This window comes from Urocampus carinirostris, chromosome 1 (assembly GCF_059441175.1).
Source record: "Urocampus carinirostris isolate Australia breed hairy pipefish chromosome 1, RoL_Ucar_1.0, whole genome shotgun sequence".
In the NCBI taxonomy this organism is placed as follows: domain Eukaryota; kingdom Metazoa; phylum Chordata; class Actinopteri; order Syngnathiformes; family Syngnathidae; genus Urocampus; species Urocampus carinirostris.
The window spans coordinates 72,287,081-72,312,273 of NC_142349.1; the positions used below are offsets into that span (position 1 = coordinate 72,287,081).

Consider the following 25,193-nt stretch of genomic DNA (forward strand, 5'->3'; position numbering starts at 1 on the left):
CTGTCAACACAGAAATGATTTTTTTCTATGTTTATTGTTTCCCCCATATTTTTACTGACTTTTCCTCTAAGATTCTAATATTTGTGATAGAGAGAGAGAGATAAAGAGAGAGAGATAAAGAGAGAGAGAGGGATAAAAAGAGAGAGAGAGAGATAAAGAGAGAGATAAAGAGAGGGATAAAGAGAGGGATAAAGAGAGAAAAAAGAGAGATAAAGAGAGAGAGATACAGATACAGAGAGAGAGAGGGGTAAAGAGAGAGAGCGAGATAAAGAGAGAGAGATATAAAGAGAGAGATAAAGAGAAAGGGATAAAGAGAGAGAGATACAGATACAGAAAGGGAGAGAGAGATACAGATACAGAGAGATAGAGAGATAAAGAGAGAGAGAGAGGGGGATAAAGAGAGAGATATATATAGAGAGAGAGAGAGAGACAAAGAGAGAAAGAGAGAGAGAGAGAGACAAAGAAAGAAAGAGGGAGAGAAATAAAGAGAGAGATAGATAGATAGATAAAGAGATATAGATAAAGAGATAAAGACATAAAGAGAGAGATATAGATACATAAAAAGAGAAAAAGAGAGGGATAGAGAGATAGATGGATACTTGATTCATCCCCGTAGGGGAATTCACAAACTGTATCCGTTTTATATTTTCCTTATTAATTTTGTCTTAATTGTTTTGGGAGTGTCAATATGGTTCAATAAATACTCGTCTTCTTGTTAATTCTACCATTTTTTGTTCAATAAATCAATTCATCAATATTTGTGTTGATCTACTTCCAATGTAGCAAAAATGTCTCATATTTAGAAATGTTAGCCATGCTAACAATTATCTTCTAATGGAAGGTGAAAAAAAACGTGCAGGTGATCTCTTACCTGTTTCTGTTGGCGTGAACGAGATTCTGATATAGTTTCTTTTCGGCCCTCAAGGCTCCGTTCAGCTGCCGGTATTCTGAGACTAGCTGTTCCAGCACATGCTAAAAAAAACACAAAAACATGATTCTCCACAATGTCTTATTGTTTCCCCTTTTTAACAAAAGTACCTCGGTGCACTCTGTGGCAGCTTCCTTTTCTTGCAAGGAAGCCAGAGAAGAACGCAGGGCTGAGAGTTCTTCCTGCAAGGAAATAGAACATACTGTAAATTCCCCATAACAAGCCGCTACTTTTTGTACTATATTTTAAACCTTGCAAGTTTAAAAGTACTTTTTTTTTGCAGTGGGGAAAAATAATTTGCGCAGCAGCAGCAGACCAATATACGATTGAATAGCTCAAAGAGGTCCACTTGAATTGTATGATTAATCACAATTGCTGTCACAAATTCCTCAAGTGGAGAAAAATGGCGAGCTGCTCTTTTCCGCAATGCATGAGAGCTGTAAATGAAAAAAACAACACGCTGAGATGACGTCTGGAAACATTTATGATGCCCTTCTAGAGAAATGAGTCCATGATTTTGCCGATATTATTTATGTAATACATAATAGGAGCAAAACTGATGTTCCTTCAATCAGGATTTTTTTAAGACTTACAATCTAAATATGTTTGTCTATTTGTCCTGCGAAAAGGCGACAAAAAAAGGAACCCCTCCAAAAAAGACAAAAATTGATGAAAAAAAAACACGTGCGGAAAAATGTCCAAACAGACGACCAAAAATGACCAGACAGAGCCCAAAAAATGTCCAAACAATGACAAAAATGACCAGCCGTAAAATGAACCAACAATCAATTAGAAAAGTAATAAAATGAACATCCAAAAAACACCCCAGAAACACCCAAAACGACCTCCGAAAAAAGACACATTAATGACCAGAAAAGGCCAATAACGACCCCAAAAATGATCAAAAACACAATCAAAACACCAGAAGCAGCCAAAAACGACCAGAGAAAGCCAAAAAAACGAACGAAACGACTAGAAAATGCTAAAAACAACCCCGAAAAACCCATGACCAAACATGACCAGGAAGGCCAAAAAAACACTCAAAAATGACAAAGAAACACAACCAAAAACAACAAGGCCAAAAACAGCCCAAAAAATGATCCAAAACACCAGATTAGAAGCAGCCAAAAACGACTCACCAAAAACGACCAGAAAAAGCCAAAAAACACGACCAAAAAAATTGACTAGAAAATGCTAAAAACAGCCCCGAAAAACCCACGACCAAACATGACCAGGAAGGCCAAAAAAACCAACCTCAAAAATGACAAAAAACACAACCAAAAACAACAAGAAAAGGCCAAAAACGACGAAGTGATCAAAAACACAATCAAAACACCAGACCAGAAGAAGCCAAAAATGACCATAGAAAGCCAAAAAAACAGGATCCAAAAAACAAGTAGAAAATGCTAAAAACAACCCCAAAAAAACACAACCAAACATGACCAGGAAGGCCAAAAAACACTCAAAAATGACAAAAAAAACACAACCAAAAACAACAAGAAAAGGCCAAAAATTACCCCAAAACACCCAAAACTGTATTGATTTTTAAAGGAGAGTTTTGGAACAAACAACGGATCACAAGAATGATCGTCAAACGGATCAGGACGATTGTTTTTAATCTTTCTGTGTTATCGTGTGTTTTGGCGTAAATATTATTTTGGATTTTCCTTGATGTAAAAAAAGCAATTTTCACAGACATTCAAAGAAGTGGAAGACGTAATGGTGAGTCACCTCGGGTTTATAGTTTTCGGGTATATTGTTACAGACTGATGGTGACGTAGCTGTGTTTCTGGTCCTCGTAACTTGAACCTCGAGAGTTTAGGCTTTCGGACAATATATGTGTAAAGTAGGCTTAAACGTATTTATTCAAGGTGTGTATTTCTAATCAATTTGATGTTCCCTTTGGGCGTCTCTTAGTCTTCCTGTCTTTGTCTACGTTTCCAGGGGGGTGGTCTGTGGTCTTTGGTCTATGTTTGAAGGTGAAGACCACCCCTGGGGGTGGTCTTGCCTTTTGACTCAATAAAACAGAGGCAGACAGGGGATGACTGAGAGTGAGATCGAGATTTGAGTAAGAGATTATGGAAAGATCTCAGCTCCCTGGTTGCAACTGGCTAAAAAACTTAAAGTCTTTGCCTGGTGCATTTTCTTCTACAGTTAGCCAATATTTTTTTTAGCTCTCCCACACTTCAGTGGTCGTTTTAGACCCAATAATGTGGGACTCCGCCTTTAAATGTGAGCACGCAGCTTTTAACCAGGTGCGCCGTGTGGTTCCTTCGGAATAAACGGTATAAAATGGCAAAGCACAGTTGTGTAGGGTACCTGAGCTTCCTTATCCTTCTTGAGCATCAATCGCTGTTCTTCCCGGAGAGCTTTGACTTCTTCCTCGCTCTCTGAAGACGACGTCATCATGGCCTCCTCTCGGTTCTGCATCAACCCCTGATTGGTCATTGACAAAATAACATGTGACCAAAAAGAAAAAAACGGAACTAGACAAACCCAGAGGCAATTGTGAGAGTCATGGCTGCCCTATAGCACGTAGCCGTTAGTGTGAATCATAGGCATCTACTCCCTAACATATAGGTGTTACCATGACTTGTTAGCATCTACTCGTTGGCATGACTGGTGAGCAAGTAGCCGTTTGCATGACCCATTAGCATTTAGTCGTTAGCATGTATCCATTAGCATGACTCGTAAACATGTGGTCGTTAGCAAGAATCTTTAGCATCTACTCGTTAGCATGACTCGTAGGTATGTAGTCATTAGCAACTTTTTAGCATCTACTCATTAGCATGTAGCAGTTAGCATGACATGTTCGCATTTAGCGGTTGGCATTACCTAAGAGCAAGTAGCTGTTGGTATGACTCATTAGCATGTAGCCATTAACATGTAGCCATTATCATGAGTCGTTAGCAGGTAGTCGTTAGCATGACTCTTTAGCATCTACTTGTTGGCATGTAGCAGTTAATATGACTTATTAGCATGTATCCGTTGACATGACCCGTGAGAAAATAGCTGTTGGCATGACCCGCTAGCATGTAGCTGTTAGCATGATTCATTAGCATGTAGCCGTTAGCATGGTCTGTTGGCATGTACTCATTAGCATGACTATTTAGCATCTACTCGTTGGCTTGTAGCACCTAGCATGACTTGTTAGCATGTAGCCGTTAGCATGACTCGTTAGTTTGTAGCTATTAGCATGACTCATTCGCATGTAGCTGGTAGTATGACTCTTTGGTACGTAGTCGTTAGCATGACTCTTTAGCATCTCTAGTTGGCATGTAGCAGTTAATATGACTCGTTAGCATGTACCCGTTGACATGACCCATGAGCAAACAGCCGTTGACATGACTCGCTAGCATGTAGTCATTAGCATGATTCATTAGCATGTAGCTGTTAGCATGACTCGTTGGCATATAGTCATTAGCATGACTCTTTAGCATCTACTTGTTGGCTTGTAGCAGTTAGCATGACTTGTTAGCACGTAGCCGTTACCATGACTTTTTAGTTTGTAGCTATTAGTATAACTCATTAGCATGTAACTGTTAGCATGACTATTTGGTACGTAGCTCTTAGCACGACTCTTTAGCATCTAGTTGTTGGCATGTAGAAGTTAAGATGAATTGTTAGCATGTAGCCGTTAGCATGATTCATTAGCCTGTAGCCGTTAGCATGACCCGTTGGCATGTAGTCATTAGCATGACCCTTTAGCATCTAGTCCTTGGCTTGTAGCAGTTAGCATGACTCATTAGCACGTAGCCGTTGGCATGACTCGTTAGCATGTAGCTGTTAGCATGACTATTTAGCATCTAGTTGTTGGCATGTAGAAGTTAAGATGAATCGTTAGCATGATTCATTAGCCTGTAGCCGTTAGCATAACGCTGTTAAAATGACTCGCAAGGCCCAAACAGTTGCCGCTAGTACTGTAAGCACCATGGTAACCAGGAAGGTTTCCAGTGGTGGCCCAAGTGGGTCGCTGACCCACGTGAAACGTAACCCAGGACACACCACAGGAAATGGTGCCTTCCAGACCTACCTTGACGAGGGCTTCTTTTTCCCGGAGAAGATTCCGAAGTTGCTGCAACTGTCCGCCCGCCTCTCTGTCTTTGTCCCGCTTCAGCTCAAAAAGCTCCTGTTCCTTCAGCGACAGGTGCTTTCGCACCTCCTGCAGCTGATTCGTGCGCTCCCCGATCACCAAGGACAGCCGGTAGGAATTGTCCTAAAACGGAGACGGGGAAGAAACCATTTACTCACTCAAAGTTGCAGAAAAGGAGTGATTAAAACATGTATTTCCTCAAACAGGGGTTCCAAACACGCGGCCTGCGGGCCGGATCAGGCCCACCGAGGGTTTGGACAACACTGAGAGAAGCGCAACAGATAAACGAGCTGCAGTTTAAAATATATGTCCACTTGATGTTGTCAAAGCCTTGCTAAACAACTGGAGCTGTTTTTTCGACTCTCCTTTTACTCTCTTGATTTCTTCTATTTCGTTCGCTCTCCTTTTTGCTCTATTTCTCTTTCTCCCCATGTCTTTTGCTCATTTTCTTTTTTCCCTCTCTTGCTCTTTGTTATGTCTTCTCTTCGCTCCCTGTTGCTCTTTGTCCCTTTATCCTCTCTCATTCTCTTTCTCTCCATTTTCCACTCTGTTTTTTTCTTTTTTATCTTTTTTTCTGCTAACAAGTACATGCTAATGACTACATGCTAACGAGTAGATGCTAACGACTACATGCTAACAAGTAGATACTAACGACTACATGCTAACAAGTAGATGCTAACAACTACATGCTAACAAGTAGATGCTAACGACTACATGCTAATGACTACATGATAACAAGTAGATGCTAACGACTACATGCTAACGAGTAGATGCTAACGACTACATGCTAACGACTACATGCTAACGAGTAGATGCTAACGAGTAGATGCTAACAAGTAGATGCCAACGAGTAGATGTTAACGACTACATGCTAATGACTACATGCTAACGACAACATGCTAATAACTACATGCTAACGAGTAGATGCTAACAACTACTTGCTAATGACTACATGCTAACGACAACATGCTAATAACTACATACTAACAAGTAGATGCTAATACCTACGTGCTAAAGGCTACATGCAAACGAATAGATGCTAATGTGTGGATAAGATACATGTAGATCTATGGTATCTATCTATGGTGTCTATCTATCTATCCATCTAAAATACTTTTACATATCAACGCGGTTAATGGCTCTTATGGCATTGGCATGACTCACTAGCATGTAGCCGTTAGCATGAGTCATTAGCATGTAGCCGTTAGCATCCCCAATTCAGAACAGGTCCTCGTCGTATCCCGGGACTCTGATGTATTGAGTTCAACACGCTGCGCTCCGATACCTGCAGGTACTGGTCTTTGGCAGCAAGCGCTTGCAGCAGGTCGGAAAACCGCGTTTGGTGTTGGCTAGCTTGGCGGCTTCGGTCGGCGAGCAGCTGCTGAAAGAGCTTCTCCTTGAGCTGGAGTCGAGCCTTCAGCTCCTCCACCATCTCCCCGGGTCCGGCCTCCACTCGAGACACCAGGGCCGCCGTCAGATCCTACGCCAGAAATGGATGGACTCAACTTCTAAGCCGCAAAATGGAAGGACGCTAGCGCCACCTGTGTCTCCTTGCTGCGAGCTTGCAGCGCCGCTTGCAGCTGTGAGATGATGGCGTCCTTTTCTCTGACGGAGCTCCTTTCCTTCTCTTCGCTTTGCTGCTTGAGCCACTGGAGATTCCTGTAGGCCTCGGCTGCTTGCTCTAGCTCCAGTTCCTTGGTTCTCAGCAATGCATCCAGACTCTAAATTTGAAAAATAAGAGTCATTGAGGTAGACTTTCATATGTAACAGCTACCGTTCCAAAAGAGAAACAGTTGTTTGTTGACCTGCATTCAGTCTTGTTTCACGGACAGACTGCGGAGGTCATTTCTTCCTCATGCCATGAGGCTCTTTAACTCCACCCGGGGGAGTAAAAGCCCACATTAAACCCCAACATTTGGATATTACCCTATTTTTATTACAGTGTGTATTTTCCGTAGCACTATTTAAATACTCTATATAAACATGTTATATTGGGTATTTCTGTATTGTATTTATTTTATTTTATTTTATTTTTCAACACAAGGATACTGCTGGAAGTGTGAATTTCCCTACGGGGATGAATAAAGTATCTATCTAAATATGGTATCTATCTGTGACTGGTGACATAGTACAGACACAAATTTGTTTATCAACAATCTGACGGCCAACTGGCGGGCTGGCAGAACATTTAAGGGCTTAGATCTCCTTCCACCCTATTTGCGCAGAGTCAACAAAGCCTTCTTTCATCTCCTGCATGCATGTCCGAATTCTTCAATTTTGGTGCTGAAAATGTGGCGCGTCCCTAAACGGCCGGCATCTCGAAGCTTACCGTGATGGTCTCCTCGTTGTTGGAGAGGATGCAGCGGAGCCTGTCCAGGTCTCGATCTTTTTCCCTCTGCACCATCTGCAACGTCCTCACTTGACCGTCCCGTTCGTCCAGGCAGCGGAACTTGTCGTCGATGGAGCGCTGAGGGACAGTTGCATTTGGCACAAAGTTCAGGAAAAAAATCCATTATCTATTTATGCATTTTTAGTTATCTCTTTTCAATATTATCAATTTCCTTTTGAGATGAGTTTCGAAGCCTTTAAGAGTTAGTGGTAGGTTTGAATGTCGCACAGTGATGCATTTCGAGCTATCGTACCGGCACTTGGACCTGATGTATGGCAACATCTAGAACAGGTATCTTAACCTCGCAGCTTGGGGCCAATTGCAGCCCCCTGGATGAGTTTGATAGTTAAAGGGACAGTGTGTACTATTTGCCTACTAGATGTCGCTGAATTCTGTCGTGCCACTGAACACGAGTGCTAAAAAGCACAACAGAAGAAGACAAAATACAGAGACTCAAAGTGACCAAAACACACCTAATTAGTTTAGAAAATAAAATAAATAATTTAAAAAAATTAAAAAAGAAAAAGGACATATAAAAAAATGAAAAGCAAAATGAAAATGGCTTTTTTCCCCTTGTTTTTCTCTTTTCCTTCTTGAATCTTTCTTTTCTTTTTTCCTTTCTTTTTCTCATTTCCTTTTTTGCTTTCTTTCTCCTTACTTTTCCTATTCCTAATCTTTTATTTCTTCTTCCCTTTCTTTATTCCTTTAAAAAAAAACTTTTTGTTCTTTTTTGACAAAGGCTGAAATCTGCTGGGTGCGGCTTATGTACATACAAAATGTTTTTTCGTATAAAAAAAAGTACTGGGTGCGGCTTATAATCAGGTGCACCTTATAGTCTGAACTTTACGGTACTAAGTTTAGTAGCAGGTTGTATTTATTAAAATTTAAGGTAAAAAATGCCAAGTTAACCACAAAAAAAATCTTCCCAGTATAAAGGGCATGGAGTGATTTTTTTGACATGTCAATTAAAGGCTAGTTGTAAAAATAAATCCTGAAAAATTGATCATGTATTTTAAGACATTTATTTTACTACAGAGCAGAAGTAAATTGGAGGAGACCAAGAGGAAGGCCGCCATTGACGTGGATGGATGGTGTTATGAGTGCACTGCAGGAAAGAGGTCTAAATATAGTGGAAGCTAAAGCTCTTGTTGGTGATAGGATAGTGGGATGTTTGGACGCGTTGTAAGGGATGAGCGTATGATGCCGCAGGGGTAAACCAGTGAAAGCTGTCGGGCCATGCTGTTGAATTTTCAGGCTACCTCCAACGCTCTGTCCCTCTCTTGAATCCGCTCTCTTAATTTCTTCAGTAGTGCATCTCTTGATTCGGAGTTTTCTGGCGTCTCTGCGAACTCGGCATACTCCTACAATAAAAAAAGTAAGACTTATTTGCTGCACATCAGGTTTATAAAGACATCAAATGCAAACCTGTAATTGCCGCTCCTTCTCTTGCAGAGAGTGACTGAGCCGTGCGATACTTTGGTCTTTTTCCTGCAGGGCGCTGAGTTTCTCTGCCACGGCTTCTTTTAGAGCTTCATCTTTCGCCTGAAGCTCGGCACAGGATTTCTGAAGAGCGCAACGAAGGTCCTGCAGCGAATAATGAAATCTTCATTCAGCCTACTAGATCGTCCTCGTCTGTGAGATCTTGCATGGTGCAACTTCATTGACATTGAAAATAAAAAAACATTCACGAAAGAGTTTGAAAGCTGAAATCTTCAATAGGATCGAAGGGAAAATGGAAAACACTTTTGAAACTATGTAATGATATGTGATAAATTACAATTATGTCATGATTATTGATGTAAGGCACCAACTGCCTCGGACGCTGATTGGCTGCTCATATCTTTTTAAACCCCTGTCTTCCTGTCAACCATTGTCAGTCCATCTGCGAACCTCAGCTGTCGCTAGGCAAGCCCTTTCGATCCCGACTCTATCCTGTCCTGATTCCCGTTTGACTCCCGGCTCCAACCAGTTTCCTGAACTCGTTTACGTTTCTGCTCCTCCGTCCCGGCCATCGACCTTTTCTTTCCCTGCTCTCGACACTGCCTTCGCTCGCCACGGAAGTGCCACTTCTACGTTTCCAGCGATCTGCTACCCATGACCTTGAAGCCTTTTCCTCTTTCTAAATTAAGCTGAGAAAACGAACGCAAGTGGGCCCTGTCTCCGTTTCTGGTCTCTGAGAAATTATGTAAAAAAATATGAATAAAATGACTCAATTTTGTGCAGGCTTGGGGAGTAACGGAATACACGGAACGGCAAAAATAATGTTGGCAAGCTGTTTGGATTTATTTTCATTTTGTTTCTGTCGCATTTTATGTTAGTTTTGCTGGGGATCAAAGAGATCAAAGCCAGGAGAGAAAGCTTACCACGTGTTGTGAGTCATCATTTTATTCATATTTAGTTTCTTTTGTCTTTTATTAGCATATTTGGTATTGGAGTCATCCAAAAGAAATTGAAAGTAATCACGTTAAAGTAACCCTACCCAACCCTGTTTACAGGTAAAGCTGTAAATCGATTTTTGAGTTCACGATTTAAAGCAGCAGCTTTAAAACCTTAACTCGAGATGTTAAAGATAGTGTAAGAGATTTAAATTCTAATGTGGTGAAATAAATGTTGTTTGGCTGAAAAAAGGTTGGGAAACCATCCTGCTATGTTTCGCAATGACCACCAACCTGATTGTGTTTTTCAGTTTCTTCCCTGTGCTGCAGCGCCTCCTGCAGGTCGGCGTTGAGTCTGTCTTTAAAGCGGGCCAGATCTTCGCTTTGTCGCTGACTTTGTCGGAGACTCCTCTGGCTGGCTTCCAGTTCCAAACCTAATGAGAAAAGGGAGCTCTGCACCCCCACCAGCTCTCCCTGCAGCTGGGCCAGTGTCACTGACTCGCTTACGCCCTCTGGAGCCTGAAAAGAATATGACTGATTAGAAAAATCATCTTTTTTTTGTGCCCTCTTAACAGATTATTTATTACTAATGTCAGGCTCATCAGCTAAATTCTAGATTAAAATACACAATGAGAGACTGAACTTGAGGGGAGGGGTGTACACAGGGACATTACTGAATGCCAGCATGGGAGTAGGAGAACAAGCAAGCCAACGCTAACTCTGATAACTAAATACAATCGCTCCCCTCAGGCAAAGGTTGAGCTGTTTGAGCAAGACTCTTCCCCCAAGCAAGAGTGATAAGGCCAATACAGTAGGCTCCCCTTAATGTTTAATAATTAGCATGGTAGCAAATTAGTAGTAAATTTTCAAATGCTTCTAACAACTAATTGTATGTAGACAGTATAGTCTGAAACCAAAGAGCAAATCGTGCAAGCCGGAATCCGACCCACAGGACAAAGTTGAGAGAAGCACAAGAGAGAAAAAAAGAGCTGCGGTTCGAAATCTGGCCGCTTGGTTGCGACAAAGACTAAGGGTATTCATAAAGAAATTGGAGTTGTTTTTCTTTCTCTCCCTCTCATATTCTCCCTCTTTCTTTTTAACTCTACTTTTTCCTTCTTATCCCCTACTTTGTCTTTCTCTTTCTGTCTCTTTGTTTCTCTCCTTCTCAGTGTCTCAGTATCTCTTCTTTCCTTTCTTTCTCTCTCTCTCATTCTCTCGCTCCCCCACTTTCTCTCTTTCTCCCTCACTGTTTCTGTATTTATCAAAGTGTCTCTATTCTTTCCTTTCTTTCTCTTTTTTCTGTGTGTTACTCTCTATTTGACTCTCTATTTGTCTCTCGACTTGTGGTTCTCGGTCTTTCCCTCTCTCTGTCTCTCTTTCTCATTGTCTCTTTCTCTCTTGTTCTTGCTTTCTCTTTAACTCTCTTTTTTCCTCCTCATCCCCTACTCTTTGTCCTTCTCAGTGTCTCATTATCTCTTCTTTCCTTTCTTTCTCTCTCATTTTTTCACTCCCCACTTTCTCCCTCACTGTTTCTCTCTCAAAGTGTCTCTCTCTTCTTTCCCTTCTTTCTTTCCATCTGACTCTCTATTTGTCTTTCCCTCTGTCTCTCTCTCCCTCTCTCTCTCTCCCCCTCCCTCATTTTGATCTCTATCATTATTTATATTTCCATCTCAATCTCTTTAGCCTGGCCCCCACTGAGAATGTTTTTTTAGACCCTGTGGCCCCTTAGCTCAAATGAGTTTGACATCCTTGCTTTAGAGGCTCAAACATTTGTTTGAAAAATAAAATAAAAGTACTGTAGGAACAAACAACTAATGTCAAATAATAATATGAATCATCAATGTGAACTGACTGTTTAGCCAATCAGAATGTAGAGCAGGATGAACAAAGGAAACCAGTAGACTAGCAAGACGAGGCTCCACTGTACAGCCCATTTCTTTGGTGTCAGATGATTGACTCATTAGATTTATATATTTTAATTAAGGATCTTGTGTAGATCTCACCTTATTATAGGAGAGCTGATTCCGATGCGCCATCTCCCGAAGTTTATATAACGTGACGTTCTGTCCCTCGATCAGCTGGTACAACTCCTGGGCCTTGAGGCAAAATAAACGATTGGCGCACGAAAGTACATCCAATCAGAAGATTCTCACCTCAGAATCTTTGGTGCTGATGGACTCGGTCAGGTCCTGGATGGTTCTCTCCCGGTTCTGAGCGGCCTGGCGAAGGGAACGAAGCTCGCACTCCATCTCGTTGAGTTTCTCCTGCAGTTTCTGGAGGAAGACAGGGGGCGCCGATGAGTCAGTCTCAGGATATCGGGCTTTTCCTGGTTTCCCGGTCTTACCATATTGTTGGAGTCACTCTGTTGGATTTTGTCCTGCAGGGACTGGACTTGCTCTTGGGCCTTCTGCAACTCGCTGACGCACTGGCCGGCAGCACACTCGTACTGGTTCAACTGGCTTTGCTGCTCTTCTACAAGGTTCTACAAGACAGAGCGATTGGTCAGGTCTGAAATCTGCAGATAAAATTCATTATACTTTGTCAACAAAAAATCCAGAGGGTTTCTTGGAAGCATCTGCGATTAATCAGCAATGCAGTTGAGTGCTGATTTATGGCATCCCCAGTTTAAGATATTTTCACATTCCAGTATTTTTGGCCCCTCTTGAAGGTGTGTCCCCTCCCCAACAATACACCGACAGCAATTTGCAAAATTCAGTTTTACAGTGTTTGTGGGTATGACTGTGCAAGTTACATGGCTGAGATGCCAATCTGCTATTGGGTGACGTCATTTAAGACGCTTTTCTTCTATTACTTTTTAGCATTAAGATGCCAATATACTATATGCTAAACTGCATTTCACAATGTTCCTTAGCTCTGCCTTTGCTCAGTTCTGAATTTTGTGTAACAAACCACAATTGGTTTAGCTATTGGTCCCAAAACTCGCAATGATGCTAAAGGGAGAAGCAAAAACATGATAACAATGGAACCTCCCTGTCAATTTAAAATGTGATTTTAAGGTACTGTTGGTATTATATAAAATGATGCAGGGACTTGCCTCCTCATATCTTTCAGATTTTATTTCCCCCTATGTTTCCTCCTCGGAGCTTTCGCTCTAAAAATGCTGGTCTACGAGTGATCCCAAAAGCCAGGAAGAATTTTGCAGGTTCAAGACCGGTTTTGATTCGAGCCCCAGTGCTATGGAATGCTCTGCCCTGAGTGATTTGATCTGCAACCTCAGAGAAAGTGTTTAAATCTAGGTTTATATAGCTTATGAAAGTGTTGACCTCAACTGAACATTCTGTAACTACCTATATTTTATGTCCACGATTACCGTCTGTACAACGCTTTGCACACAAATCGTCTGTAACCCATTGACAATCAGCTATAATTATAAATAAGAAGGTGATTAAAGCAAATAAATATTATAAGGGTGTGACAGTTCTTACAAGTGGAAGTTTTAAGGTCAGTTTTCATTCGAATCCGGAGTCTCCTCCTCCCTCTGCATCCGCCCGCTAACTTCACTGTACCAGCTTGAGTTACGTCACAGCGGATGTAAATCGAATTTTATTTATCTTTTATATTTATGATGGTGTTTAATCATATTGATGTACATTACATAAAGTAGTACATAGTTCATCATTTTTTTACTGTCTTAATATTTTTACCTGGGATCGTTCGGAGCTAATTAGCATCGGTTTCTATCCCCCGTCTATGGGCGAATTTCACCTTACAGTGCCCACATCGGAATGGATTCAAGTCGATTATGTTCTACTGTAGGTTGCTGAAAAAATCCGAGATTGTTTTCAGATGTCTGGGAAATATCAGATGATATCAGCTAACAATACCCTCTTTTGGGTCTCTACTACATGCATGAGTTCGTTGGAATTTACCCTTTGAGGTCAGTACTGCTCTCTTGTTTACATAACCCCCATGTGCTCTTTCCTGCGGGTGCATCCGAGACATAAAAAAATGTAGTTTCCCTCTTAAACGAAACTGCTGAATTGTTGAGATGCAGTTTTAAAGAGTGCTCGATGGCTTTTGCCTTAAGGGCGGTGGGGAAACGGGGCCAGCAGTTGAGTCACTGTCTCTCTTGGACAACTCCCCCCTCATAACCTACTTATGTCGGCAGCTTTTATGTTTATTGTTGACAGCCTTGCCGAGCTGAAGTGGACTAGCTGAGCGTTACTAATTCAGCATGGATGCACTTTGAACGCTGTCTTTAAATTGACAAAAAAGATCATGCATAAAAAAATGACAGTGCCCTTTTTGTCACATGCCGATGCACGAGAAGAAATTAGGCCATGCCGTGGCTACAAGCCAACTTAGTTGTTTTTCAACGTATTCCATCACTTGGGCACATGTTTAACACTAGTTTTAGACATATTATGGCCAGGGTTGGGTAGGGTTACTTTAACTGGATTACTTTCAATTACTTTCGGATTACTCCCAATACCAAATATGCAAATAAAAGACAAAAGAAACTAAATATGAATAAAATTACTAAATTTTGTGCAGGCTTGGAATACATGGAACGGCAAAAATGATGTTGGCAAGCTGTTTGGATTTATTTTCATTTTGTTTGTGTCGCATTTTATGTTAGTTTTGCCGGAGATCAAAGCCAGGAGGGAAAGCTTACCACGTGTTGTGAGTCATAATTTTAATCATATTTAATTTATTTTGTCTTTTATTAGCATATTTGGTATTAGAGTAATTCAAAAGTAATTGAAAGTAGTCCAGTTAAAGTAACCCTACCCAACCCTGATTATGGCTGGGTCATCACGGTGGTGTGAACCATCCATCCATTATCTGCACCGCTTATCCTCAGTAGGGTCGCGGGGGTGCTGGAGCCCATCCCAGCTATATTTGGGCAGTGGGCAGGGGACACCCTGAACTGGTTGCCAGCCAATCGCAGGGCACACAGGGACAGACAATCCGCTCGCTCATTCACACTTAGGGACCATTCGGACCGGCCAATTAACCTGACATGCATGTCTTCGGAATGTGGGAGGAAACCGTAGTGCCTGGAGGAAACCCACGCAAGCACGGGGAGAACATGCAAACTCCACACAGGAGGTTCGATTTCACCACCACAGAACTGTTTGCACACGCGCTAACCACTGCGCCGACTTGCTGCCTTGGTGTGAACCAGTTTAGTAAATAGATCACCAGTGATCGTTCAATGCATTTTTTTTTTCCAGAAACTGGATTTCTAACTGGTATGAGAATTCATCAAGCAAAATAGGGTCCCTAAATACATGCACTTCCAAAACTACCGTAAATTAAAAATTAAAAAAGAGCCAATACTTGTTATATGTTACTAACTAATGTAAATGGATAGCGCTTTTCAAGTCAATGAAGACCTCCCAAAGCGCTTTACAATGTGCTTCACACTTAAAATAAAACAATTTAAATCTGAAAGATTATGTGCGTGATATTATTTTTGGTTAATAATCTAACTGTATATTGTCAGGGGGCGGCAGTAGCTCACGAGGTAGAGCGCTCGTCTTGAGATCAAGGGATCCCAGTTCAAATCCCGGCTCATCCGTGTTACATGTCAAAGTGTCCTTGGGTAAGACACTGAACCTGAACTGACCTCAATACGCAGGTTAGCGTCTTAGATGGCTGCAATACAAGGCCGCTATTGGGAAATGTGGAGCACATTGTAAAGCGCTTTGGGAAGTCATTGACTTGAAAAGCACTATATAAACGTGTGTTCAAGTTTTACGATACTTTCATCTTTTTTTTTTCTTTTAAAAATTAACAAAAATAATACATAAAACGAGCAAAACCTATCTGCCGATGGGACAAAAAAGGTTTTATACTTGGGAAGTAATTGGCTGAGGGTGACAGGTATGCTGCTGCCTCCTACTGGTATGGATGAATGTTAATGTTATTAAGCTGATTATTCCATCTATTACACAGGGCAAATGTTTTAGTGGTTGACTGAACTTATTTTGACCCTAATTTTAAGAATGACAACCCGGGAAAAGAGTAATAACACAAAGAGGTTTTTTTTTTTAGAATTGCATATCAAACTTGTAGTCCTTTGCGCTAATGAAATGATCTGCATTTATATAGCGCTTTTCAAGTCAAGACTTCCCAAAGCGCTTTACAGTGTGCTTCACATTTCCCAATAGCGGCCGTGCAGCCATGTAAGGCGCTAACCTGCTTATTGGGGGTACCAGGGTTTCAGTGTCTTACCCAAGGACACTTCGACATGTAACACGGACGAGCCGGGATTCGAACTGGGATCCCTTGATCCCAAGACGAGCGCTCTACCTCCTGAGCTACTGCCGCCCCCAATAAGTAAAAAAAAATTAAAAAGTGTTTTTTTACATTTGGCAAATAATTTTGCCTATTAGAAGTATTGTTTTTCTTAGTAGGTAAAACTAGCAAAAGTTTGTTAATTCATTAACAAAAGTATTGATCTGTGCTACTAGAAGCAGTTGCAACAAATATATTCAGACGAGTTGATAAGAATGAATTGACTAAGCCTATTTGAGCCCAGACTTCTAATAATGAAAGCCTGGTAATAACATCGTAATAACACAATAAGGTATTTCACAAATGCTAATAAATTAAAGTAGCTAGATGCTTCTCAAAAAGTTGCTGACCCTTTGATAAGTTGATTCAGTTTTTAATAGTGGACACCTGAAAAGGAGATTGCATAGGTTGCCCGTTTGTCATTTTGATTATTATTCCTTACTGTTGTTGGTTATTTTGACTATTGTGCAGAGTTTACATCATGGTCACAATCTGCCAATAATGTCGCTGATCTTTGATTCCCACAGCCTTTATGGTGGATCTGATTTTTGTAACCTAGGAGGTTTAATAAAAAGAAAGGAGTCAGGTTTTGAGAATAGATTTGGAATTTGGTATTGTAAAGGTTTTTTGTACGGTCCTCTCCTATTCTCCTTTCAGCTTCAAAATGTATTAATGTCCTCTCTCCTTATTTTGAATGCCTACGGAACTATAAATATGGATAGTAACTGTTTTCCAGAAATTACTTTCCTCGGGCGAGAATAAAGAGCTTTTTTTGAAGGCTTGAAGCACTTTCAACTATTTTCTGTAACGTTTATCCGCCTAGGGTCACGGGGGCGCTATCTTCGGGCACCAGGGGACACCAGCCAGTCGCAGGGCACACAGAGACAGACGATTCACTCGCTCATTCACACCTAAGGACAATTTGGACTGGCCGGAGGCATGTGGTAGCTGGATTTGAACCATGGAGCTCTACACTGTGGGGCTGCACGCTAACTACCTAGACGCTCTGTTGCTCGCAAAAGCACTTGTAAATCCTAATTGTGGTACCTTCTGTACCTGATGTGGCTTTGGTGGTGGACAATCTATATAAATGTCCTCTGAGCTTTCTTCCATATTGCGAAGTACACAGTTAGGCAGTTGGATGAGGGGGAGCTCCAGCTCAGGTGTTGCTACACGGTGGTGGAACCTTTCACCATCCACTGTTCCAAAGTTTACTTCCAGGACCGGATCAGGGAAGTCTATTCTTCCTTGATTCAGGCTCCGTCGAAGCAACACTGGAAGTTTGCTACCTTTGGTGCTTCGAACCGGTCGGTGGACGGCGTAGTTCTGTAGTAAACAAAGCGCCAGGGACAGGCTTGGCCCAGGAGAGCTTAGGCCTGGTGGAGACTCTTTGGGAAAGTTCAACAGTTCAACAGTCACGCTTTCAGGTGGAACGTAGTCCTCGGTCATCTCCAGGGATGTTACAGAAGGGCTGGAGCTGCTAGCTCTTCCTGCGAGCGTCCGGTCACTATCCGAAGTCCTTGACACATCCTGAGAGCCGGGAACTAGCGTCTGAGAGGACGGTGCTTCATCTAGATCCTCTCCGTTTCCCTTTTCTTCCACTTCCCCTCCGACAAAGCTGGTGGAATATCTGGTGGAAGGACCGCAGGAAGTGCTCCGAGCGAGCTTCCTGGGCACTTTACAAACTGCTTCATAGTCCGAGTCAGCCACGCGCCAATGAGAACAACCGCGGCATCTTCTAGGAGTAGTTGGCACACAACGTTGAGAACCGGCCACTTCTGACACTGAAGACTGGTGTTGATGGTGGCAATCCAAACTGTCCTCCGCCCAGGACTCGTACAAAGAGTAAACCAGGTCCTCCTGGAGGAGAGCGCAGTACTTTGCATGTGTTAAACCAGAAATATCCACCATTCCGTCTCCCGCTGCGTCACTCTCATCCCCGGAGGTGGCGGCGCTCTCCACCGAGTTGGTCCTCCTGTACAAGCCTCCGATGCACTGCCGGAGTCGGTGTTTCTCCTGTAGGAGCTTCTGCAGCCTCTCGATGGAGAGGGCCTCCACGCGGGCGATGACGGTGTCGAATCGGTACATGCGGTCCAGCATGAAGGCGCATTTGGAGCAGGCAAACTCCCCGCGGCCGTCCCGAGACAGTTCCTGGCCCAAAGCGTGAGACAACAGAACCTGGAGGTTGAGCTTGGTGGCCGGGTGGAAGATCCAGCGGCGCTGGTTGCCGTAGAGATCCCGTCCGCAGATGCGACACGAGTCTTTCATTTTGGTGTCCAGCATTGAGCAAGCTGCTTCGCTTATTAATAACCACAAAACTGCTTAATATATTCCTATCCTTGGGGCTTAATCGTCAGCAGAGATTCCATCATTTTTCTTGTTGATTCTCCTTCACTTCAGCACAGCTTAATGGGACCGGAAATACCTTCAAATTGACCGGAAACGGTGATCGCCTAATCACCCATCACAATAAAACACTCGAACCAGGTGCGTCGTCCTTGGCAGGTGTTTTAGTCCATAGCACCAAGCGCAGTCGGTTTTTTACAAAAATATCACCAGCCTCGTTGATGTTTCCCCATTCGAATGATTATTAATCGGTAACCTTGTCGCTTGTCTCCGCCATTCATTCACCGCCGCCGGCGGCTCCATCACGACGCTAACGCCCACCGAAGAATGGCCCCACTGTCTTCTTTCAATACGAAAACAACGCAAAGTGGAGGTTTTCCCAGTTAGTGGAAGGTTTTATCAATTTGGGAAAGGCGTTTTTTCTCATTTTAACAGCATTTAGTCGGTCAGGTGCTCCGCGTTATCTATCGTCTTCCGGGGAGATGGGAACAAGCGGACAGGCTGAACCAGACCCGCCGCACCGGAGCGTACCATTCACACAACAAAGAGGGGCGTGCCAAGTCCGCGGCTGTCGAAATTGTTATTTCTTTCTTTAAAAACGATACAATCAATTATAATTTAACAATAATTCATTCATACATACAAATTACCACGTCTAATGGTTATTCTTTAGACTATATGTTTGTTTACAAGAACTATAAAGCGCCTAGTTCCCCTTCATGAAGCCAACTTGAGCACTTCCTGCTTACTTAGCAAAGCGCTACACCCTCGCCTGACATTAGTGACGCTCCACAAATTGTAATTTTACGCCAAAAATGAAATCATGCATAATTAATCTTAAACCCCTAGCACATTTCGATTTTATTTTACTTAAATAAAAGCATTAAAAGGGTCTGCTTTCGGTTGCGATGCTGAATCATTGTCAAAGCAATTCTTGATTTCGTGGCCGTTATACAGTGGGACCTCGGTTATCGCGGTTAATGGGGACCAAAACCACCCGCGATGTTAAAATCCGCAAAGTAGCGGCGTACCTGGATTTTTTTTTTTTTTAAAGACCCGGTTAATGGGGAGCAAAACCACCCGCAAAAAGTGAAAATTTGCGAAGTAGCGACGCCCCTTCAAAAAAATAAATAAATAAATAAAATAATCTCATCTCATTATCTGCACCTCTTATCCTTATTAGGGTCACAAGGGCGGGGGCTGGAGCCCATCCCAGGCATCTCCGGGCAGTGGGCAGGGGACACCCTGAAATGGTTGCCAGCCAATCGCAGCTGCAAATCACATTAGTTCTCGCAGCTAGCTGCGTTCTTCATCGACGCACGAGCCGAGTGATCCACCGCTAAGAGTCGTAAAGCTGGGCGATTTTCCGTCCGCCCGGGACGATCGGAGACAAATTCACGACGCGGCGCAGGTACTTTCGGGCGCGATACGCACGACACTGCGACAAGCCGAGTGGATCGGGCGCTCGGAGCGGAGGAACCATTTTTTAACCATTACAGACCGTGAAGCTCTGAAGCCGCGAACGTCGAACCCCAAAGTAGCGAGGTCCCACTGTAATTTGATGAGGACAAACACGGTAGTCCATTCATACTTTTAATTATGTACAGTATATTATTGATATTTATTTATATAAATAAACATTTATTAATCAAGTTTAGCCCAATCAATTTCGGACCAAAGTTTGCCCCCCAAACAAGTGTTCAAATATATTTTCAACTTCTCTTCTGGACTGAACCGTAACTCCTTTTTTTATCAATATATAAGTAGAGCGATAGTGAGATAACTTCTTATTAAAGTTTTTTTTTCAAAAACTGCTTTATTGGATAGTGATTTTTATCATTTCTTTTATGAACACTATGTGCAAAAAAAGGGGTCAAGATCAGCAAGACTTTAAACTCTAAGGTTTTGTGATCAGAATCACAGAAAATATAGAGAATATATAAAACTATTTGGCCCCCTTGAACTTTGTGACTTTTTGCCACATTTCAGACTTCAAACATCAAGATTTAAAACGGTCATTTCTTGCGAAGAATCAACAATAAGTTGGACACAATCATGAAGTTGAACACACTTTATTGGATATTTTCAACTTTTTTTAACAAATAAAAAACGAAAAGGTGGGTGTGCATAATTATTCAGCTGCATTATTCAGTGCAGCAAACTGTCCAGATGTTCAGTGTGTCATGTCCTGCACGGTTGTCATGGCGCCCAGCTGGTCCCGCCCCTTGACACCGGCTGACCTGCATTTTCCTGATTACTCCTATGGGTACTTAAACGCTCCTTTTGGAACTGCCCTGGGCCAGATCATTGTTTACCCTTGTTGAAAACCTGTTCATGCCTGTTTGATACCTGTTTATTCTTGTTGTGCTTGTTGGACTGTGTTGCACTTGGGTGTAACATTCTGAGAGATTCCTGCAAGTTCTGTTTAATCCCGTTAAATCTAGTCTGTAGTTTTGCCTGCATTTGAGCCGGTTTTGTTTTGGGTCCGTTTATGTGTTGGACAACTTTTCTTTGTCAATTAAAGTGACAGATCGTCTACGCAAATGAGTTCCTACTTCCCGACCCGCTTCGTGACACAGTGAGGATCTCTGAATGACTCAATGTTGATCTAAATGACTAATGATGATAAATGGAATCCACCGGTGTGTAATCATGTCTCTGTATGAATGCACCTGCGCTGTGATAGTCTCAGAGATCTGTTTTAATTGCAGAGAGCATCACGAAGAACGAGGAACACACCAGGTAGGTCTGAGATACTGTTGTGGAGAAGTTTAAAGCTGGATTTGGATACAAAAAGATTTCCCAAGCTTTAAACATCCCAAGGAGAACTGTGCAAGCGACAATATTGAAATGGAAGGAGTACCAGACCACTGCAAATCTACCAATATCGGGCCGTCCCCCTAAACTTTCAGCTCACACGAGGAGAAAATTAATCAGAGATGCAACCAAGAGGAGCCATTATTGCTCTGGAGGAACTGCAGAGGTCTACAGCTAAGGTAAGAGAATCTGTCCATGGGACAACAATCAGTCATATACTGCAAAAATCTGGCCTTTATGGAAAAGTGGCCATTTCTTCAAGATATCCATAAAAAAGTGTCGTTTAGTTTGACACAAGCCACGTGAGACACACCAAACATGCGGAAGAAGGTGCTCTGGTCAGATGAGACCAAATGATGATTGTTTCCCACTTATTGTTGATGCTTCACAAGAAATGACAATTTTATATCTTTCCGTTTGAAGTCTGAAATGTGGCAAAAGGTCACCTGTTCTGAAAATAGCTCACCAGTGCTTGGTCATTGGGATTTTCTAGTAAAATGTTTTTTTATTGGTTGTCTATTCAACCCTATTTTTAATAATTAACCTAGTAATAACATAGTAACAACATAATAACACAAGTTGATCATTTATAATTCATAATTCCAGTTCGTGGGCTCCATGTACAAAAAAAAAATCTTCACGTATTGATAATTATTTTTAAGCAATTAATTAGAGGACTAGAACGAGAATCTATCCATTTATTGAAAACATTTGTTTATTCATCTTTTTATGGATTTATTTTACCAGAAATACAAAAACCTAAATTCCAATTTATGGTTTTTATGATGCAAATGAGCAAAAACTTTTAGCTAGCTATCTGGCTACCTTTTTACCTTTGTAGCTAGCTATAGTCCTACCTGTTTAGCTAGTTAGCAAGCTGTCTAGCTGGCTTTTAAAAAAAATAAAAAATAAATGCCATCTAGCTAGCATTTTACCTATTTTGCTAGCTAAATGTTGGCCTCGTTTCTAGTTAGCTAGCCAGTTTTTTTTAGTCTGCTATGTGGCTATCTGATTGTCTTTTTTCTTTTTTTTTAGCAAGCTATCCAACTCCATTTTATTTTTTTACCTGTTTATTTTCAAGCTATCCTTTTAGCTATCTAGCAAGCCATCTAGTTGCTAAAGTTGATATTTTAGAAATTCATATCAAACTGGGTGCCCTTTGCGCTAACGAGTGACAAAATGTACATACTTATTTGCAGCTGTATCACACGAATAAATTGTTAAAAAATCATGCATTGTGATTTCTGGATTTTTCTTTTTAGTTTATCTCTCTCACTTTGGAAATGATCCTACGATGAACATTTCAGACCCCTCCCTGATTTCTAAAATAAATAGCAAATGGCAATGGGTTTAAAAACGTATTTTCTTCACTGTACCTTGACGCTTCAAAAAAGATGGAGACCCCCGCCTTCACGGGAGTGCTAGAGTAAGGAACACACTCACATTCACTCCACTTCGCTCTTCCTAACCTGACAATGAACATTAAGCCCACAGACTTTATATACAGATTTTTAATCAAATGTTAGGGGTGTTGGGCTGCACGGCGGCGCAGTGGTTTGTGCGTGTGCGGCACAGTTCTGAGGTCATGAGATCGAACCTTCCTGTGTGGAGTTTGCATGTTCTCCCCCTGCTTGCGTGGGTTTCCTCCAGGCACACTGGCTTCCTCCCACGTTCTAAATTGTCCCTAGGTGTGAATGAGTGATTGAATTGTCAGTCCCTGTGTGCCCTGCGACTGGCTGGCAACCAGTTCAGGGTGTTCCCTGCCCACTGCCCGAAGATAGCTGGGATGGGCTCCAGCACCCCCGTGATCCTACTGAGGATAAGCGGTGCAGATAATGGATGGATGCATGACATTTATTATTTTTGCCCATGTTGTGCATCAATGTCTATTTAAAATTGCATCGTGGTGTCTATAAAGTGCTCTTGAAATAAAGTGTGGTGCCATCTGCTTCATCTGGCCCATTCCGCCCGGCAACAGCGGAAGCCAGATCGGTAAGCCAGATCGGTAAACCCGATACTCCCTCCACTTCGTTATTGATCGGGATCCAAATGGCTCCAACGTCTGGGGAATAAATTCTAGCTCTCTCTCGTCTGGAAGGACGTCAACTCGCTATCAGCGTCTGTTCGAGCAAGTCAATCTGATGTGAGTCGCTCCACTATCCCGAGGGGGTCGGGGCCAGCACTCTGTTGGAAGGTTTACCCACGAGCACCTTTTGTATCAGAACTTTTGATAGTAAGCTAAAACATGACACTGTATGAAAACACTACAAAAAATATGACGGAAATACTACAAAAATACTACTTTGTAAATACAAAATTAATACTTCAATGGAAATGCTGCAAATAATACAGTTATACCACAAAATACTACAGATGTACTGGAAATACTGCAAAATATACTACTGCAGAAATACTACAAAAATACTACTTTGTAAATACAAAATTAATACGACAGTGGAAATACTGCAAAAAATATAATTATACCAAAAAATACTACTATGTTTTGGAAATACTCGAAAAAATACTACTGCAGAAATACTACAAAAATATAATAATAATAATAATAATAATTTCCTTTGTATTGTCATTCTTTGTAACAATGTACACAGAACGAAATGTCGATACACCTGACCCGTTGTAGCGAGTCGATGCAGCCGCAGCCAACAGAGGGCGCCGCCATTATACCAATTAGGTATAACTACAGTTATACTCCAAAAATATTACGCATGCATTACACAATTCTATTATTGAAATACTGCAAAAATACGACAAACAAAACTACAGTAAAACTACAAAAATCACTATTTTCAGATTTATTCCAGAATGTTTTTGATCGTGGTGTGACCCTAAATGTGTTCATGCTAGAAAAGACAGACTTTGTCACACATGCTCTTCAATAAGCACAATTTGGAGTAAATGTGTGATCAACTTGTGTATAGTATTTGTGCTACATACCTGCATTTCCTGTTCAATGCGTAGCCTCTCGTGACCCAGCTCTTCCTGATAGTACTGCACCCAAGTAGAAAGAAATAAAGGGTAAAAAAAAAACATTTATATACATTTATATGTATACATCAAATTATTTTGAAAAAAATCAAAGTCAAATCAAATGTGGAAAAAATATTATTATTACATTTATATAATCAATAAAAGAATATATCAAAATATACTTTTTAACAAAAATTTGAAAACCAAATAAAAATAAATAACTAAATAAATGCATTGAAAATATGTAAAATATATAAAACATTTAAAAATCAAAACAAAATAGTAATACGATAAAATACATAAATAAAAGTACTTAACAAAAATAAATAAATATTCTTTTAAAATATATAGATTTATAAAAGGAAAAGAAAAGTAAAACAGTTAAAAAGAAAACAGAATAATAAAATAAAAAATGTCATTTACAGAAAAGACGAAAATAAATCAAAATCAAATAAACAAGAAATACTAATTCACAGAATATTCAAAATATGATGAAATTAGAAAAGACAAAATAAAACAATTATATATATATATATATATATATATATATATATATATATATATATATATATATATACATCCATATAAATTAATGAACTTTCATGCAGAAAATACACAATATGTCACGATTGCCATGGCGCCCAATTGGCCCTGCTCGTGTGGCGCCAGCTGGAGCTTGTTGACAGATTGGCTTCCTGTCAGTATTTAAATTCTGTCCTGTCACTTCCCTTTTGTCAGTCCGTCTGCAAATTTCCGTTTTTACACGGCAAGCCTTTTTTGCCTGGCCTGTGTTTTTGCTCATGTTTTTCTCCCGCTGCGATCGGTTCGATCTTGACCACGTCTTCTCTCCCGTCCCAAATTACGACCTGTTTTGATCTCACCACGTCTGTTCTCCCGCCCTGAATAACGATCCGTTTTTGATCTCGTCCACGTCTACTCTACTCTCCTCTCCTGGTTTTCGTCTTTTTTCCGTTACAGACACCGCCATCGCTC

General features: G+C 41.3%; 1 protein-coding gene and 1 pseudogene across 1 annotated transcript in view; both read right to left on the reverse strand.

Moving 5' to 3' along the window:
* LOC148376750 (myomegalin-like) overlaps positions 1-18,876 on the reverse strand; it is a 76,472-nt gene extending 57,596 nt beyond the window's left edge. Inside the window, exons 1-14 of the mRNA XM_088350362.1 lie at positions 17,106-18,876; positions 12,130-12,267; positions 11,939-12,058; positions 11,789-11,881; positions 10,080-10,304; positions 8,836-8,994; positions 8,670-8,771; positions 7,351-7,488; positions 6,563-6,742; positions 6,307-6,501; positions 4,962-5,144; positions 3,248-3,364; positions 1,039-1,110; positions 872-972 (exon numbers count right to left, since the gene is read on the reverse strand). Coding sequence (XP_088206488.1) covers positions 872-972; positions 1,039-1,110; positions 3,248-3,364; positions 4,962-5,144; positions 6,307-6,501; positions 6,563-6,742; positions 7,351-7,488; positions 8,670-8,771; positions 8,836-8,994; positions 10,080-10,304; positions 11,789-11,881; positions 11,939-12,058; positions 12,130-12,267; positions 17,106-18,332 — 3,050 coding nt within the window. The 5' untranslated portion in view covers positions 18,333-18,876. The remainder of the gene's footprint in view (positions 1-871; positions 973-1,038; positions 1,111-3,247; positions 3,365-4,961; positions 5,145-6,306; positions 6,502-6,562; positions 6,743-7,350; positions 7,489-8,669; positions 8,772-8,835; positions 8,995-10,079; positions 10,305-11,788; positions 11,882-11,938; positions 12,059-12,129; positions 12,268-17,105) is intronic.
* A 721-nt stretch (positions 18,877-19,597) lies between these two features.
* LOC148376753 (5.8S ribosomal RNA) lies at positions 19,598-19,743 on the reverse strand (annotated as a pseudogene).
* Positions 19,744-25,193: the final 5,450 nt, after the last annotated feature.